Source organism: Colletotrichum chrysophilum (assembly GCF_026319265.1).
Source record: "Colletotrichum chrysophilum strain AFK26 chromosome Unknown scaffold_57, whole genome shotgun sequence".
NCBI classification, from domain to species: Eukaryota; Fungi; Ascomycota; class Sordariomycetes; order Glomerellales; family Glomerellaceae; genus Colletotrichum; species Colletotrichum chrysophilum.
In genome coordinates, this window is record NW_026517344.1 from 71,825 (window position 1) to 86,105 (window position 14,281).

General features: G+C 50.8%; 1 protein-coding gene and 1 non-coding gene across 2 annotated transcripts; both read right to left on the reverse strand.

Annotated features, from left to right (window-relative positions):
* Window positions 1-10,397: 10,397 nt before the first annotated feature.
* Window positions 10,398-12,197, reverse strand: COL26b_007178 (uncharacterized protein; the record flags this gene model as incomplete). The annotated part of the gene is made up of 4 exons (XM_053179980.1): window positions 10,398-11,082; window positions 11,159-11,911; window positions 11,961-12,025; window positions 12,093-12,197. 4 exons carry the CDS (start codon window positions 12,195-12,197, stop codon window positions 10,398-10,400), a joined length of 1,608 nt encoding a protein of 535 aa, XP_053036042.1.
* A 1,822-nt stretch (window positions 12,198-14,019) lies between these two features.
* Window positions 14,020-14,106, reverse strand: COL26b_007179. The gene has a single exon. It is a non-coding gene; the product is annotated as a tRNA-Glu (tRNA).
* Between the last annotated feature and the right edge of the window lie 175 nt (window positions 14,107-14,281).

Here is a 14,281-nt window from a genome sequence, read left to right on the forward strand (position 1 = left end):
TCAAAGGGGCGGAGATAAATCTCCCTGGTCTCAAGATTAGCCGTGGCAGTTCCACCGAGGCAGGAAAAAAGATATTTCACCTCATCGCTCGCTCTGATACCGTCTCGTTGACAGTGAATCGCCGAGTGTCTTGCTCATTGATGGCGAAGTGCTTCACAGTCGCCCCAATACGCTGACTTTGCAGCCCCAACACATACTCAGAGGCGAGTTCTCCAGTGAGAAACGGATCCTCGGAGAACGATTCGAAGTTGCGACCCCCTAAGGGTGACCGATGAGGGCAGACTGTCGGGCCAAGAAGGACATATGCGCCTTTGGTTTGGGTTTCCTGTCCTAGAGCGACGCCGATCTGTCTAGCAAGGCTACGGTTGAATGTAGCTGCCAAAGAGACACAAGCTGGGAAGCATGCTGCGGTGGTACCGTCCGTAAATTGGGCTCCTCTCGCGCCATTCGGGCCATCTGAAACCTGATAAATATTAGTACCAGGAAGTTGACGGTGCTGGTAGACTGTAACTTTGGATGATTACCTTAAGTGAAGGAACATGAAGACGCTCAATTTCAGGAGTCTCCCAGGTATTTTTTCCTGAAAGAAGTAACACTTTCTCCGCTGTTGTGAATTGGGACAGAAGAGCTAGGAGCTCCTTGTCGGAAGGTGCAGCAGTCATGATAGTGAATGTAAATCAAACCGATAATGACGAGTGAGGGAGAGGTCAGTGCATCGCCCTAGACTCAGATTTCAGGTGAGGATGGCAACCATATGTTCCTCATATCGCGGAACCCGGACGTGACAGTGGTTAAGATTGCCATTCGAAGGGTAAATCTTCGGCTCATCTATGGGCTTATGACGCCGAATTCATGCAAGTGGTCACAAAATCGAGTTCTATGCCTGTCATGCGGGGTCGGATTCACCAATCGGGCGTTGGAGTCGGCGTAATCCTCCGCTGCAGAACGCACACTATCATGCTCTTGGCTAGTCGCCGAGCTGCCCAGACAATAGAAGTATTGGAAGGATGAGACCACAACCCATCCCACTGGAGTCCTTAAGCCGAGGCTCTGCCGTGGTGGCTATGGCGATCCCATTTACGCCAGTTCGTGATCACGCTGAGACCCAGACGCGGCCATGGCCCGGGGGTGGGAGCATGCCGGAAAACCGGATCCGCGTTTTCGGGGTTACGGCGGTACCCCCTTCCCCATGGGGTTTCAAGATGGCATGGTGCAATGACTCGATCCTGGTAAATGGGAACGCCAAGGACTTCAACATGGCCATTATTGAGAACTATTGCAAGTTCAGACTACGAGACGGAAAATCATATCCCAAGATACGGGCATAGAAATGGAATCCGAAGTGACTGACGGGTTTACTTCGGCAGGAAGCTGATCGAGCAATAACTACACCAGTGTAGCTGAAAAGTAGGGCTCCGGCCGCTTTGTGTAAGACAAACTTCATGTCAGGATTTATGCTGGCATCCAGCTGTTGTGGTTGCACAGCTCAGTTTTAACAGCAAGCACTTTCAGCGTCGATTACTGTGCCAAGATAGTTTCCTACCTCGATTACACGTCACTTTCAAGATGTCAGAGGAGAAGGAGACCACCGCAACCCATGTCGAAGACGGGGCCGAAAATGAGCCGGCCGTTCTCGCAACTTCGTCATTGGCGGCTCGCTTCGAGCATCGGCAACATACGCTGACCAGGATAGAATCCATCAAAGAAAACATACGGCCACTTGTGTGGTGTAAGTTCCTGTGTGGAAGCGCCCCTTAAGCAACGTTTTTGTACTGAATGAGCAGGTCTTTACATGTTCTTCCTTTGCATCACATGGGGCTTCGACGGTCTAGCAGGCGGCATCGTTGTGTCGATCACCGAGTTCCGCAAAGACTTTGGCACGCCATACGGGGATGACTACGTTGTCAGCGCTACCTGGCAACTTGGCTTCCAAGCAGCCACTATCTTTGGTGAGGCACAGTGCCCTTCTAGATTTTGCCGATCTCAAACTTACAATATGTGTCATTAAGCCATGACACTTGGTGCATTCGTGGCTGGTTTTGCTATCAATCGGTACGGCCGCCAACCTGTTGTTCTTGCAGCATTCGTTCTCTCAATTGCGGGTACCTTTCTACAGTTCTTCAGCAAGAACCTTGCCGAATTTGTAGGAGGAAAGATCTTGACTGGTCTCGTATGTGTATTCTCGTCGTCCCTCGACTTCAAAAAGCTGACTTTACTGTTTGCGTAGCCTTTGGGAGTTTTTACGACAGCAGCTCCACCATATGCCTCTGAAATGGCACCCCTCACCATTCGTGGATCAGTTGCTGCGGGCATGAACTTCTCCATCGTTCTCGGTCAACTCATTGGCTACGGTGTCATGCGGGAAGCAAGTCATTATGGTGATGCACGAGCATACAAAGTGCTATTTGCAACACAATGGGGTTTTGCCGCGGTGGCTCTCGTCTTCCTGCCCTTTTTTCCAGAGTCTCCCTACTGGCTAGTTGCACACGGCCGAGCTGAAAAGGCGAGGAAGAATTTGGAGCGACTCCACAATTCTACGTACGATTATGATGGACATATGGCTGAGATTCAAGAGTCTCTCGCTCGACAAAACCAAGACAATGACTCTCAGGGGTCGTATTTGGAATGCTTTTCAAAGACTGCCCGAAAAAGAACCCTGGTCGCAATTGGCATGTTCTTCATTCAAAATGCCAGCGGCCCTGGATGGGTCGTGGGTTACATGAGCTGTAAGTTGTGGATGCCCCTCTTGGGGATTCTCTTCTAAATTGTTTCTGTGTACAGACTACTTCCAATTAGCTGGTATGGCGCCAGCTGCATCCTTCGATACTACGGTTGGCTTAGCCGGCTTGATGGCAATCGGTAACATTGTCGGATGGTTCTTTGTGGACTATTTCGGCCGCCGAGGAACAGCTCTCTATGGATCCATCATCCTCACCATTACGCTGTTTCTTATCGGTGCATCCTCGTTGGTTAAGACGCAAGGAGCGGTCTGGGCGCAGGTTGTGTTCATGGCCATTTGGTCTTTCTGTGAGTGATTCCGTCAGATGGAGTCGGCGAGCATGCAATCACAGTTCACTGATCAAAGTCAAGCCTATCAAGGAACACTCGGCGCTGTCGCATGGCCCATCGCTACCGAGGCAGCAACAAGCCGATTGAGAGCTCCAACTCAAGCCCTTGCAATCACTGCTAATGGGTTGTCAAGCTCAATTTGGACATTGAGTCTGCCCTATGCCATTAATCCCGATCAAGGTAATATCTTTTCCTTGTCCTCGACGATGAGCATTCGGATTAAAGTGAAACAGGTAATCTCGGTGGAAAGGTGGCGTTCATATTCGGTGCCACTCTAGCCGTATGCTGCGTCTTCATTTTCTTCATGGTTCCTGAGACCAAAGACCGCACTTACATCGAGATCGACGAGCTCTGGACGCGGAAGGTTCCTCCGCGAAAATTCAAGAGTACTAACCTTGTTACGCTTCCAAATGACAAATAGTTGTCAAATTGGGATGAAATTACAAACTTCTGTATAGTTGGAATCTATGAAGTTACTTCTTTGACTGCACTTTTGAGCTACCAAGGCATTGAAAATATCACATGCCCAACACGTGGGGAATTCCATTTGACCAAATTCTTGGCCTAGACTTCATGCGTGACAAACAGAGAATGAACAATATCGACTTCATGTATCAATTGGCCCATCTGGACCCATAAGCTTGACCTCGCGAAGCTTCATGAACTCCACTTCATTGCATCCTATTGAGAAGCCAATTATATCATGACAGCTCAGATTCCCGTCGTCGTTCTTCAAGGTTTTGTCTACCCATGATTGTCGATCAGTCTTCGGGTCAAAAGCATGGTCACATCGAACGACCTACTCAGATTTACAGTCGGCTCTGACCACTGCTTTGGATATTCTCCGTGGTGACACAAGCATGTCAATTCCGTCGTCAAGTCATTATACTCGCATCTCTGGCAGCTTTTGCGGAAGGCACCACTTGAGACACGAGACCGTTAGCTTGAGCTTGAGTTGAGACACCCTTTTGGTATGTAATATTTTCCTGTGGAGAGAGGGCCTTGCGACGAACGGATGCGGCAGATGGATGAAACGGCTTGAACTTACTGACTTCGAGCCACAAGTTGGCCATCGATGTTGGAATAGCACATTGTCAATGGCAGCCATGTGCAATAGTCATCGCCGTCACTGCTTGTGCACCTCGCGACCAGGTATGGCGAGGTTTTGTATTTGTTTCCCCAGATAGAATCTGGGTCCCAGAAACGAATCTCAGCGCAGGTGTCGATGAAGCCCCCGAGTGTGTGCGCTGTCTGTATTATGCAAATAAGAGACAAGATACAGGTGCTCAACGCCATGGTCCAACTACCCATTCCAAGGCACTGATTCGATGCAGAGAGGGCCGCGGGCGGTCTCTAGTCCAAATTGAAATAGCTCGAGTACTGGGCACAGAAACAAATCAATCAAAATTTGGAAAGAAGCCACCTGAGAGATTTTAGATGATATAGCAGTCGGTGCAGCTCCCGCCTCGTCGACAGTCTCGTGCGACATGAAATGGCAACAAGCCATCCAACTGCAAAGATGCAAACGGATGCTGCAACATTGTACGTGGCAAGCCCTGGCATACCCTAATTCCCTTTGGTGTCGCCCGAACCTCTTTTACGGTTTCTTACGCGATCTGATTGCGTTACCCTTTTCCTTTCCGAGTTTCTGTTTGCAGAATACCAATGCAACGGATGTTCAACAATGGTGGCATTTCTGCCCGAGGTATCGAATTGGGTGACAGACAGGCGGGATAAGATCTCACACGTGCTGACAATTAGTCGAGGTCCTGATCCCTCCTGGGATTGAAGTGGTCATCCCCAGAGCATGTAACTTGACTGCTTTATTGCAATCTCCCTAAGGTGCAGTTGTGGTAACTGAACCTCATTCGCCATAGTTCCTCATCAGTTAAGAACCTAAATGCGCTTGCGACGCGAGCCCGCATTTCATGCCGACGAGATCTTGAATCCACGTTGAGGACAATAAATCTAGATTGATCGCAAAAGTTGACCCGCGTCCGTAGTCTGCTTTGGGAAAAACGACAAGAAAGGAAAGTGGAAAGAAACACCCTGTGATTTCCCGATTGGTCCTGCCTGCAGCTTATGGCCAAGGATCAGTTGGAGATTAGCAGCCAATGATCCCCAGTACAGCCTGATTCTGCCTTGTCGCCGAGGTGGTTTCGTGCTGGACCAAGCATGCCGACTTGTTGGAAAGAGATCTGATGGGGAACACTCTGTCGCCTGCTGCGCTTCTACCTCCTCATTTCTTCGTTTGTTTCCCTCGGCGGCAGACATCGCGAGTCGCGACATACGATGCACCGAACTTCCGAACTCGCACTCACCCACGCCTCTGAACCTAAGCTTTGTTGAACTTGGTCAAGGCGACTGGCTTTCCGGGGTCAAATTGCCGGTGCTTCCTAAACGATCTCCGGCATGACTTGCAGGCGATCCCCTCCCGAGGATTTCTCTCGCGACCCCAAGCGGCAAAAGACATTTCAACATGTCCCTGGCATCGGCCACGAACCACCACGCAATGTGTCTCTCAGACCTCACGAGAAGTACACCGTTGCCTGGATCTGTGCGCTTCACATCGAGATGACAGCTGCACAGGCCATGCTGGATGAGATTCACGATACTCTCCCCACACACGTTGACGATGATGATACATACACCCTCGGACGCATCCACAAGCATGACGTCGTCATTTCATGTCTCCCGACGGGTTGTTATGGAACAATAAATGCCGCAATCGTGATATCGAACCTCAAGCGGTCCTTTCCGTCTATTCGTGCTGGTCTGATGGTCGGTATCGGCGGTGGCGTGCCCAGCAAGGCGGATTTGCGTCTCGGCGATGTTGTTGTCGGGACAAGGGTGATGCAATATGATATGGGGAAGATAGTCGAGGATGGACAACTTCAGCGCACGGCGATTGCCAGGATTCCACGCCAGCTCCTTTGTACGGCCGTGTCCGCATTACGCGCAAAACAGGAGCGTGACGGTACCTCCATCACGTCGATTGTGGCGCATAAATTGCCTGGACACTCTGGGTATCATCGCCCCGATCTTTCAGATGATCTATTCCCTCCAACGTACGATCATAAGCGCTCGGATTTGGACTGCAATCAATGCGATCGCACAAAGCTTGTACCGCGAAGACAACGAAATGAGCCAGCCGTCCATTACGGCGCTATTGCTTCCGGGAACCAAGTTATGAGGAGCGCTCTTCAGCGCGATATCATTGGCCAAGAGCTAGATGTTATCTGTTTCGAAATGGAAGCTGCCGGCTTGATGGATATCATGTCCTGCTTGCCAATCAGGGGAATCTGCGATTATTCTGACTCGCACAAAAACAAGTCGTGGCAGAGGTATGCGGCAGCCACGGCAGCGGCGTTCGCAACCGAGCTTCTTGCGGTACTGCCCACAAGTGAAAGTCGTGAAAGTCCGGCCTTACCTTCTCGTACTGGTAAGAACAACCCAATGATCAATTTTTTACCGCATGCTAAAACGATGCGAAGAATCAGCACCACCGGAAGATCGTTGCCAACAATTACTCGAGTTACTCAACTTCGAACAGAAAGACTCTCGCCAGTCTTCCATCAAAACTGCCCACGCAAAGACGTGCCGATGGCTTTTGACGCACGCCGACTATGAAACATGGTTGAATCCAGAGAGACTTATACAGCACCTCTGGATTCGCGGCAAGCCCGGCGCCGGCAAATCAACAATCATGAAATTCGTGTATGGAAACATGCGCAGAGCCCGTCGTAGGCATGGCATGACTGCAGCTTTCTTCTTCAACGCCAGAGGAGATTATATCGAAAGATCTGTTCCAGGGATGTACCGCTCACTACTTTTCCAACTACTCCAAGGTGTTCCAGAAGTTCAATGGATTGTGGACAATACCGATTTCGAGTACCAGGATCTGAACGAGTGTCTTCAATTGGACCATCTCAAGGAACTTTTCTGGGGTGCTGTGCTGGCGCTTGGGCAGCAACCTTTCACTTGTTTCATTGACGCACTTGACGAATGCGACGAACAACAGGTGATGGACATGGTCCGGTTCTTTGAAGACCTCGCAATACAAACAACGGAGAAAAACGTCAAGTTCAGAATTTGCTTTTCAAGCAGACACTACCCGTACATCTTCGTACCGGAGAGCATCAATCTTGTACTCGAACACCAACAGGGCCATGCTGAAGATTTGGCCGCGTTTGTAGACAGCCGTCTCAGAATAGACTCTGCTCTCCGTTCGCAGCTACAGCCAGACATCCTGCAGAAGGCCTCAGGCGTTTTCCTTTGGGTCTCGCTGGTCGTCGACATTCTCAATGACCAATATGCTCGGGGCGGAATGGATTTGAGAAAGCGGCTGAGAGAAATCCCGGAAGACCTACATGATCTGTTCAAGGACATGCTGCGCCGCGACGAACGCAACAAAGAAAGTCTTCTGTTGTGTGTCCTTTGGATACTCTGCGCCAAGAGACCATTGAATCCATTAGAATTCAGCCACGCGCTGTGGTCCGGGCTCTTGATGAAAGGTCAGGCCGATGACGAGCCTCCGAACCTGACAAGGGCGGATGGCTCCAGTACGGCAGACAGATTTGTGATCGGATCTTCCAAAGGGCTTGCAGAGGTGGCCAAGACCAAAGAGCCCAGGGTTCAATTCATTCATGAGTCTGTGCGAGATTTTCTGCTCAAATCTGGTGGCCTAAGAGAATTGTGGCCTGAACTTGGATATGACTGGCAGATTCAAGCTCATGAAAGGTTGAAAGAATGCTGCTCTTGCTATTTGGGTTATCATCCGGTGCAGACACTCGCAAGCCAATTGCTGGATAATCCCAATGTTATATCGAAAGACAACGCGCGAGAACTATATCCTTTCTTAGATTACGCAAGCCAGAATGTGCTATACCATGCTGACGTTGCTGAGGAAGCAATCTCGCAGAAAGGATTTCTCTCCAGATTTCCCATCCAGCCGTGGATTGCCATCTTGAATCACTATCAGAAACACGATACCCGACGTTTTAGAACGAATGCTAAATTTCTCTACATCCTTGCAGATAAAGGCTTTCCAAACCTGATTCGTCGATGGCTGAAAGACAATCCTCAGACAGACGTATTCGGGGAGAAAGAACGATTCCGATATCCACTCTTTGCGGCTTTGGCGAATGGCAATAAATCTTCAGTTGCTGCCCTTCTCGGCACTATAACTACAAAGAATGACGGTGTCGACATTACAGACGGCCTTGGCCATATCAAGGACTTGGTCGGGTTTGCAGGGAGGACTCCTTTATCTTGGGCTTGTCAGGAGGGCCGTATCGGCATAGCCAAGTTGCTTCTTGAAAACGGAGCAAGCGATTTAGAAGCGGACGGACACGAGGAAATAGGCTATTCGAGGGCATTGATGAATGGTCAAGAGGAGGTTTTGAAGCTTCTGGAGGCCTATCATGGAGCATTAAGTGAGTTGGATCAAAATGAGGTTCTTAACGTTATGAAGAAGTTCTGCGAGACGGGCAGTGACAGAATCATCGAATACTTGAGTGCCCATGGAGCAGACGTCAACGCCAGAATGGTTGACACCTACCAAAGCCCAATCTTCTGGGCTTCTAATGAGGCAACGGTGCGATGCCTTCTCAAGCATGGAGCAAATGCCATGGTCCGCGATAATGTGGGGACTACACCTCTCGGAGAAATGGCCAAGCAAGGGAATTTTGCGGCAATAAAAGCTCTGATCGAGAGTATCCCGGAAATTGACTGCAATGCTGTCAACGACAAGGGATTGACCCCGCTCGTATATGCCATGATGAGCCGTCATGAAAGAGTCGTGTACCTTCTCGTTGAAAACGGCGCGGATGTCAGGATCGGCCGGTTACCCACAGGAAACAACGTCTTGCACCTTGCTGTGCAGTATAAATTTCCCGATCTTGTAAAGTTTTTCGTACAGTTGGGTGTCAAGGGTGATGTTCCGAACGATGAGGGGCTGACGGCATTAGAAATAGCTCGTCGTCAAGGTGGACTGTCGATGGAGATGTTCCATACAATGGGGGGTTGACGGCATTGGAAATAGCCCGTCGTCAAGGTGGACTGTCGACGTTTGGGCGCCTGGCTCTGCATCTGAAAAAGTCTTCCGGATGACCTACAAGGCTTAATGAAAACACGAGGACGTAGAGGCTGAATAAGACGGACTCGTTGTCAATTCATTCTTGTTTTCGTTGCGGGTTCTATCAGAACAAACGAGTAGGTGAAACAACTTTGTGGTGGACTCGGCACGTTGGAAAATCAAGATTCACCGGCGGGGAAGCTGTCGAATTCTCTTTCCGTGCATGCGCGAATGATTTGCCTCCGATCTACTCTTTGCGTCTGGTCCATCATGATAATAGAGTTAGTGAAGATCAAAATATGCTGAGGAGACTCTACCATCTCATAGTTGTATTTCTTAGATATATAAGCAACCCTCATCTTGAGTAGGGTTAGAGGAACCCTAAGTGATGGAGATAGGGTCATCCCAAATGTCGACGCAAGAACGGTTGTGATGATATTTCCAGATTACAGCAACATTCGAAGTCCACTTCGGAGATGCCCTTGCATCCAGCCTCTCCTAGCAGCACTTTACAAGCCATTCACGTTGAACATCAACGTACTCCTAAGTTGACACCTTCTAGATGTCGTATAGCCTAATCTAGGATCTCCTCATACCTGTATGCTTGCTTCGCTGCACGAGCATCTGCTTCCGCCTTCCTCAGCTGTTCTTGCATAAAGGCGGTCGAAACCAACTCGAGAATCGCCTTCAAAAGCACACTGACATGGTATGAACTCATCTGTAATTGGCCCGTGCTGCTTACTGGGTCCGTTCAACATTCAAAATTTTCCAGAGCGGAAGACGAATCGCTCTCCTCGGAGCTCTGCTCGCTCTTTATCAAAACCGGTCAGGTTCCAGCAGGATTCGAGTCTCCGTCAATCAATAGAACCACGGTTGAAATCGGCCGCGAATCAGATATCCTGCGGGCTTATCACACTGGCACGACGTTTAGCTTTCGTCCTCTATTATCCTCATCAGAGGATCTAGATATGCCGTCTTTAGAGTGTGACCTTTAGATAGTGGGACCATGTACTAATACCGCAGATCGAGACCTTTGTTACTGATCCAGACATCTTCTTAGACCCAAGAATAACCAGCCATAAGAACCGGAAACATTTGGATATGTTTAAGCAGGTTTCAAAGCTTCCTCATTAGGCATCAGTTTTCCAGCTTCGTCATCTCGTACATCAATGCGGGCCCTTGGTAGACGCGTCTTCTCATTCCAATCTATAGGCTTCGAACCTGACAGGTTTGACGCTTCTCTTCACTGTTTTCAGTCCTCTTGCTTCCTCAACTTGACCTTCATCTTCATGTCATGCCTTGGTCTGGCCTCCATTCCAACCATCTGGAAGGCCAAATCACCAACTTTCTTGTCCAGATCCATGTACATAACTCTCTCGGACGTGCCGTTCACCAAAGTTTCAAAGTCGAACCAACGGACGGTCAAAAGAAGCATGATGCGCAGTTCGTCCATGGCCAGGTCCTGTGCGATGCACGCACGGGGTCCACGCTCGAAAGGTCTCCAGGCAAAGCGATGCATGTCCTTCGCGTCCTCGCCGAGGAACCGGTCTGGGTTGAAGCTCTTGGAGTCCTCGCCCCACACCTTGGGGTCCATGTGGGTAGAGTGAGCGCAGGGGATGACCATGAGGTTCTTGACGGGCCAGCGGCGGCCGTTCCAGTCGAGGTGGGTGACGCCCTTCGGTGCTTGGCGAATAGTGAAGCCGATAGGGAAGAAGCGGAGGGTTTCCTTGATGACAGCGTTGGTGAACTCCATATCGTTGGTCTTGGTCGGGTTGGCGACGAGCATCTCGACGGTCTTGTCCAAGTCGGGGTCGAAGTGCTGGTTGTGCTCATTGCGAAGGCGCTCGACGACGTCGGGGTAGATGGAGAGGAACATGGTAACCCAGGTGAAAGTGTCGGTTGTCGTGCCGTGACCGCCGAGGAGGAGGGCCTTGAGGCTGTGTGGCGTTAGTATCAATGTCTATTATACTGAAAATTGCATGTGATCATAGATATGAATGAGGGGGAACTCACTTAGTAACAGCGGTATCGATGAACGGGTCGTCAAGAGTAGCACCAGGGCCACTCTGAATTCTGTCGAGCACGATGCGGTCCAAGACGGACTTGACCTGTCGTCTGCTGGGCAATTCCTTCTCATCTTGTAGAATCCTGAGACGCTCGTGCATCTCATCGGCAAGAACCTTCCTGACGCGATCCTTGAGCTTTTGCAGACCCTGCTCGGCCTTGCGCTTCTTCCACGGGTTCTTCGTGCTGATGAAGGTTGTCGCGGGGTTGATGGATGCTCTGAGATCCTCCAGAAGTGGGGATCCAGTCCGTTGCGCCTCCAGAGAGAAACCGAAAACGACCTTTCCAATAACGTCGAAAATGGTCTTGGCGGCTTCCTCTTCCATGTTGAAAGACTCGTCCTTCTCGGCGAATGCGCGAAGGCGCTCGTGGAAGATCAGAACCTGCTCGGCGATCATGCCGGCCATCGGCTTCACGTAGGTCGGGGTAAAGCCGGAGCCGACCATGCGGTGGTTGTACTTCCACCTCTCTCCGTTGGAGGCGGCGATACTGTCGACGCCGGTGAAGGGGCGAAGGAACTTCTCAATTGATGGGTGCTTGGGGTACGGGGTGGTCGTCAGGACGAGCTGCGCGGCATCGGGATCGGTGATGACGACCTGCGAGTCGAAGAAGGGCCACATGTCGATGTAGAAGATGCCACCCAGGTTGTACTTTTGCGCCATGTAGGTGTAGACATGTTGAGGATGCGTGAACAGAGGCAATCTGACGTTTCTTAGCATTTGCAATGCGCGACAGAGGTGAAAGTACTCACTTTCCAGCTACCTCCTCCCAGATGGGGGTGTGCGCCCAGATCCATGAGTGCTTCGGCGGTTGAGGCTTGAGAGGGAGCGTGAGTTAGAGTCTGACGATGCCAAAACACCAGAGCCAATGACTGAGCACTTACGAGACCTCGGAACCTAAGGCGCATGTAGCAAGCCTTGAAGATCCAGTAGACGGCCGTGGCCAGAGCCACTGTGGCCGCGATGAGCCAGTTCGACACGCCAAACATGGTGAATCAGTTGCCTACGCAGTCCGACCGTACTGAACAACGACAAAGGAAAGGAGCAGAAAATGGAAAATTTCCGCCCTTGAGCAGAAGAAAACGACATGGTGCCAGAAAAGCATGGCGGGGTATTAGGGTAAGCAGAGGCACTGGATCGATCTACACACCTTCCCAAAACCAAAAGCTACGTAATGTCGCAATCGGCGTGAAGCGTGGGCGTGAAAAAAATACCTCTCAATTTTTTAGCCCTCCAGCCAGACAGGGTGGTATGTAAAGTTTTTCCAATGAAGAACGCGGTTTAAGCCGTGTGAGTGACAAGCGGGACATGGATGCGATCAAAGTCCCTCCGGCGAGCGTCATGCTAGCTGGGATCTTGGGGCGTGTGTAAGACGCTATGAACAGAACGGTGGGGTCTCGAGGGATCAGATTAGATGGGATTAGATGATCAGATAAGATGATTCTTGAGATCAGCGACCTCGGATTGGACGGAGTGATCCAGGGGGGGGCGTGGGAGATGAGTAACGGCATGTGCCAGTTCCCGGATTCATCCTGATGAAAGGGGTGGTCAGAAGCGCGCCAGCCCCTCCGGACGCGGCGTAGTGCAGCGCCGCCGGCGACAATGCGCCTCTTGAAGACGTCTTTAACGGTCCGGTCCGCCCACCGGTACTTGAAGTTCCCCGCCAAAGTGGGATGTCCCGGTTCTGAAGAGTTTTCTTGCTACCTCGTTGTTCGCACTTTTTTGGTGCTGACCATGGCGTTTGGGGTGCGGGGAGTTAGGACGGGATGTGGGTGGATGCTGGTCGGCCTGTGACCGAGGGGCGAGTGCGAGAAGACGGCATCATCATCCGGAAGCTCGTGAGGGGTTGCAGTGATTTATTCAAGAAGCGCGCTGTAGAACGCACCTGTTTCAGCAACTCAAAATGTCCGCGGAACTCTTGTTTTTCGCATGGTGCGGTGGTGCTTGACGGAATCCTCCGTCCTGAAGATGCGAAGCCGGAGCTTGTCTGCCCACTACACGGTCAGACGGGGGTGGATCGTGTTCTCGAAGTCGGGCATTTGGCGATCCCAATTCCACTTCACGGTCCACCTATCAGACCAGCTGCAATGCAGTACGTACGTAGCGTTGTAGTTAACAGGTTCGTGGGAGGCCTAACTGATGGGACCTCGGCGGTAGAGACTTCTTCGACCAGCAGCGCCTAGCAGCAGTGGACAGAGAAGAATACGAACAAAGTCGCGGGGAAAGTCGGCGATCGTTCGACCGAACATTGAAAACCGACAAAGTCTGGCGACATCCGTCGGCCAAACATACCTATTCGGATAAGTGGTGAAGGCAGGAGGATCGGAGTGCAGTCAACCATCAGATGAACCCCTGTTTCTTCAGTACGAACCAAGCTTTTCTGACCACAATCGACAGCTTGGCGGCAGGATTGGCAGCTCCAACGGCGGTACCGATCGGCTTAAGCTTATTACTGTGTGGCGACGCCTCCAACACGCAAAATTTGTAGCAAATTCACGGAAGAAATCGTGCGACTTGTTATGTTTCTAGGATGCTCTGTGAGCGGCTGATGTGTGTAGGTGACGAAGGTGCGACATATATATTGACGGCGCAAAAATAGCAAAAAGGAGGGCATCACGAATCCTTTTCTCCTCCCAACTTTTCATTTATGCTTCCGTATGGTAGGTCACCGCATGTGGGCACACATTCTTACCTAATGCAGAGAACCCTCTGTTACCTTTAGAGCACACAGTAACTACTAAAGCGTATCAGGCGGTAACCTGCTGTACGAGAGCAGAAAGAAAGTAAGAAGGGCAAAAGGATACTCAATTGTTCCGAAACCGAGAATCGAACTCGGGGCTATGCCTAACCTCGCAAGTTAATGAGAGGGCATCATGTTGGCCACTACACCATATCGGATTGAACTGTTGAAGGACGACGTAGATTTCTGGACCAGTACCCATTGTGCGTTTGCAGTGGATACCAGATTCTGGGCTGGCCCTCGGCGGCTAAGTGGAAACGGGACGGAGGTGACCCAAGACAGCGGCCTGGACGGTTTTGGTGGCCGTTGACAAAGTGATTGGCTCCGTGCCGG